The 3103-nt window shown below is 32.0% G+C and overlaps 1 protein-coding gene across 1 annotated transcript in view; it reads right to left on the bottom strand.

The window, feature by feature from the left end:
• The window catches only part of LOC107082320 (protein sidekick-2-like), a 624909-nt gene that overhangs the window by 129731 nt on the left and 492075 nt on the right, over positions 1-3103 (bottom strand). The window contains exons 11-12 of the mRNA XM_015370939.1: positions 2495-2662; positions 2138-2240 (exon numbers count right to left, since the gene is read on the bottom strand). Coding sequence (XP_015226425.1) covers positions 2138-2240; positions 2495-2662 — 271 coding nt within the window. The remainder of the gene's footprint in view (positions 1-2137; positions 2241-2494; positions 2663-3103) is intronic.

Below are 3103 nucleotides of genomic sequence, written 5' to 3'. Positions count from 1 at the left end.
ATTTTTTCTTAAAGTAAGTGCATTTGTTCTTGGATTGAGGAGATAAAAGAGACATTTTGCCAATGGAAGAAGACAGTTTACATTTAAAATAAGAAAACATAATTGCATTGTCTTATTTCAAGTGAATATTATCCAATTATCTTATTTTAAGAGTAAACATGCTCATTCCATTGGCAAACTATCTCATTTACCTACTCAAATTAAGGCAAAATACACTTAATTTAAGACATTTTTTACTTATTTCTAGATCGTTTTTCCAGTTTAATCATTATTACGCACACATTTACACTGTTTACTAGTTTGGAGGGCCATTTGCACTGTTTTTTTGTTTAAGAATAAAAGAGTGATAAATATGTAAACTCACCAAACTAATCAGATTTGTTTTATTTTGAAAATCAAAAGCAGCTTGTATTTTTCTTTTACTTTATTCTGGTCTTTAGAATAAAATCTTGATAAAACACCTTCACTCACTGCAAAAATGATCTCAAAATTTGTAAAAATTTCTTAAATTATCGGTATTTACCCTTAATTTGAGCAGGTAAATAAGATGATTTGCCAATGGAATTAGTATTTTTACTCTTAAGATAAGGTATCTAGATAAAATGCACTTGATATAAGACAACGCAATTGTTTTTTCTTATTTTAAGTGTAAATTGTATTGTTCCATTGGCAAAGTGTCTCACTTAAATCCTTAATTCAAGAAAAAATGCACTTATTTTAAGAAGAAATGACTTATTTAGATTTCATTTTTTTGCAGTGCTGGAAAAAGGATCTAGAAATAAGCAAAAGTGTCTTAAATTAAGTATATTTACCCTTAAATTGAGTAGGTAAATGAAGTAGAGTATTTTCACTCTTAAAATAAGATAATTCGATACCATGCACTTAAAATAAGACAATCCACTTGTGTTTTCTTATTGTACACTGCAAAAACCACCTAAAAATGAGAAAAAATGTCTTAAATTAAGTGTATTTACCATTAATTTGAGTAGGTAAATAAGATAATTTGTCAATGGAATGAGTATTTTAAGTCTTAAAATAATATAATTAGATAATATGCACTTAAAATAAGACAATCCACTTGTGTTTTCTTCACTGGAAAAACTATCTAGAAATAAGTAAAAATGTCTTAAATTAAGTGTATTTACCCTTAATTTTAGAATGTAAATTGGGCAGTTTGCCAATAGAATGAGTATTCTTACTCTTAGAATAAGATAATTAGATAACATGCACTTGAAATAAGACAATGCAATTGTGTTTTCTTATTTTAAGTGTAAATTGTCTTGTTCTATTGGCAAAATGTATTTTACCTCCTCAAACCAAGAACAAATGCACTGATTTTAAGAAAAAATGACTTATCTAGATTTTGATTTTTTCCAGTGTTATTGTACACTGCAAAAACCACCTAAAAATGAGAAAAAAAATTCTTAAATTAAGTGTATTTACCATTAATTTGAGATAATTTGCCAATGGAACGAGTATTGTAAGTCTTAAAATAAGATAATTAGATAATATGCACTTGAAATAAAACAATGCAATTGTGTTTTCTTATTTTAACTGTATATTGTCTTGTTCCATTGGCAAAGTTTCTCAATTACCTCCTCAATTCAAGAAAAAAATGCACTTATTGCAAGAAAAAATTACTTATTTAGATTTCAATTTTTTGCAGTGTAAATGTAAATTGTCTCTTTTACACTAGAAAAGCGATCTACAAATAAGTAAAAATGTCTTAAATTAAATGTATTTACCCTTAATTTGAGTAGGTAAATGAGATAGTTTGCCAATGTAAAGAGTACTTTTACTCTTAGAATACGATAATTAGATAAAATGCACTTAAAATAAGACAATGCAATTGTGTTTTCTTATTTTAAATGTAAATTCTCTTGTTCCATTGGCAAAATGTCTCTTTTACCTCCTCAATCCAACAACAAATGCAATTATTTTAAGAAAAAATGACTTATCTAGATTTTGCTTTTTTCCAGTGTTGCTTGTGGTTGTAATATGAAAATGTAAAGAAATTCAAAGCGGAAAACAATAACGGAAAGTCATTTTCTGACATCAGTTGATGTAACATTCAGAAAGCTGGTTGTCTCCTATACAATGCATCCTCGTCTTCACATGCCTGTGAACAGATCCTTACCTGATAATTACACTGGGGTCGTGTGTGACTCCACAGGTCATAATGGCCTTAGTCCCTTTGATGACGCTCTGGTCCTGTGGGGGGGTGGTAATCCGAGTGCGAGCTGTGGAAACAAATCAAAGGCATGAGGGAATAGAGAAAGAACATGTTTCCTCAAATACAGGGTCAGAGAGAAAAACACAGCCGACGCTTATGCTGGTTAAACTGACAAGCTCCAAATGAAGAAACAAAGCAAGTCTCCCACAAAATGTTTTATTCATAGTCCTTAACAAAATCATTCAGCTTTTGCACCTGCTTCCTTTGAAATGTTGTGCATTTAAATGTGTGTTTGGTCAAACTGCTCCTCTGGAAACTTACCCCAGACAATGAGGTCAGCGGACGCCTCATCAATTCCCCTAGAATTGCTTGCCATACAGGTGTAGGTCCCGGCATCAGAGATGTGGGAAGGGGATATGAGCAAACTGCCTGACTCCAGCAGAGTGAACCTGGGCAGCTGCACTGAGCCGCTGGCCAAAACGCGCTCTCCTGCAAACAGAAAGAGGCAACGACAGAAGGATGAAACAAGAGAAAAATCATTTTAGAGGAATAATAAGTATGGATTTGAAAGCTATGGTAGAATATGTATCTGTGTGCAATCAAAACTAGGGCTAAAACATTAATTGGATTCATTGCGATTAATCGATTAATTAGTGTAATAATTGATTAATTGTTGAATGGAGTATAGAGACTCTGAATCATGCCTTTAGCTGACAGAGTGACCCACTGAGAGCAGTAATTATACCAAGATTGCAAAAAAAGATATAAACATTTTGCATTTGATCAGTGTTGCATCGATGCCATTTTTTGGCCCCGATACCCGATACTAGGGGTGTAAATAATAATCTTTTTGTATCGATGGATCGATCCAACAGCCGACGATCCGATGCATCGATACGTCCGCAAGAAAATCGATTCATGTTTTCTTTT

Source organism: Cyprinodon variegatus, unplaced genomic scaffold (assembly GCF_000732505.1).
Source record: "Cyprinodon variegatus isolate N-32 unplaced genomic scaffold, C_variegatus-1.0 Scaffold50, whole genome shotgun sequence".
Lineage (NCBI taxonomy): Eukaryota > Metazoa > Chordata > Actinopteri > Cyprinodontiformes > Cyprinodontidae > Cyprinodon > Cyprinodon variegatus.
Note: the sequence above shows the minus strand (reverse complement) of the source record. Positions and strands in the feature narration are given on the sequence as shown.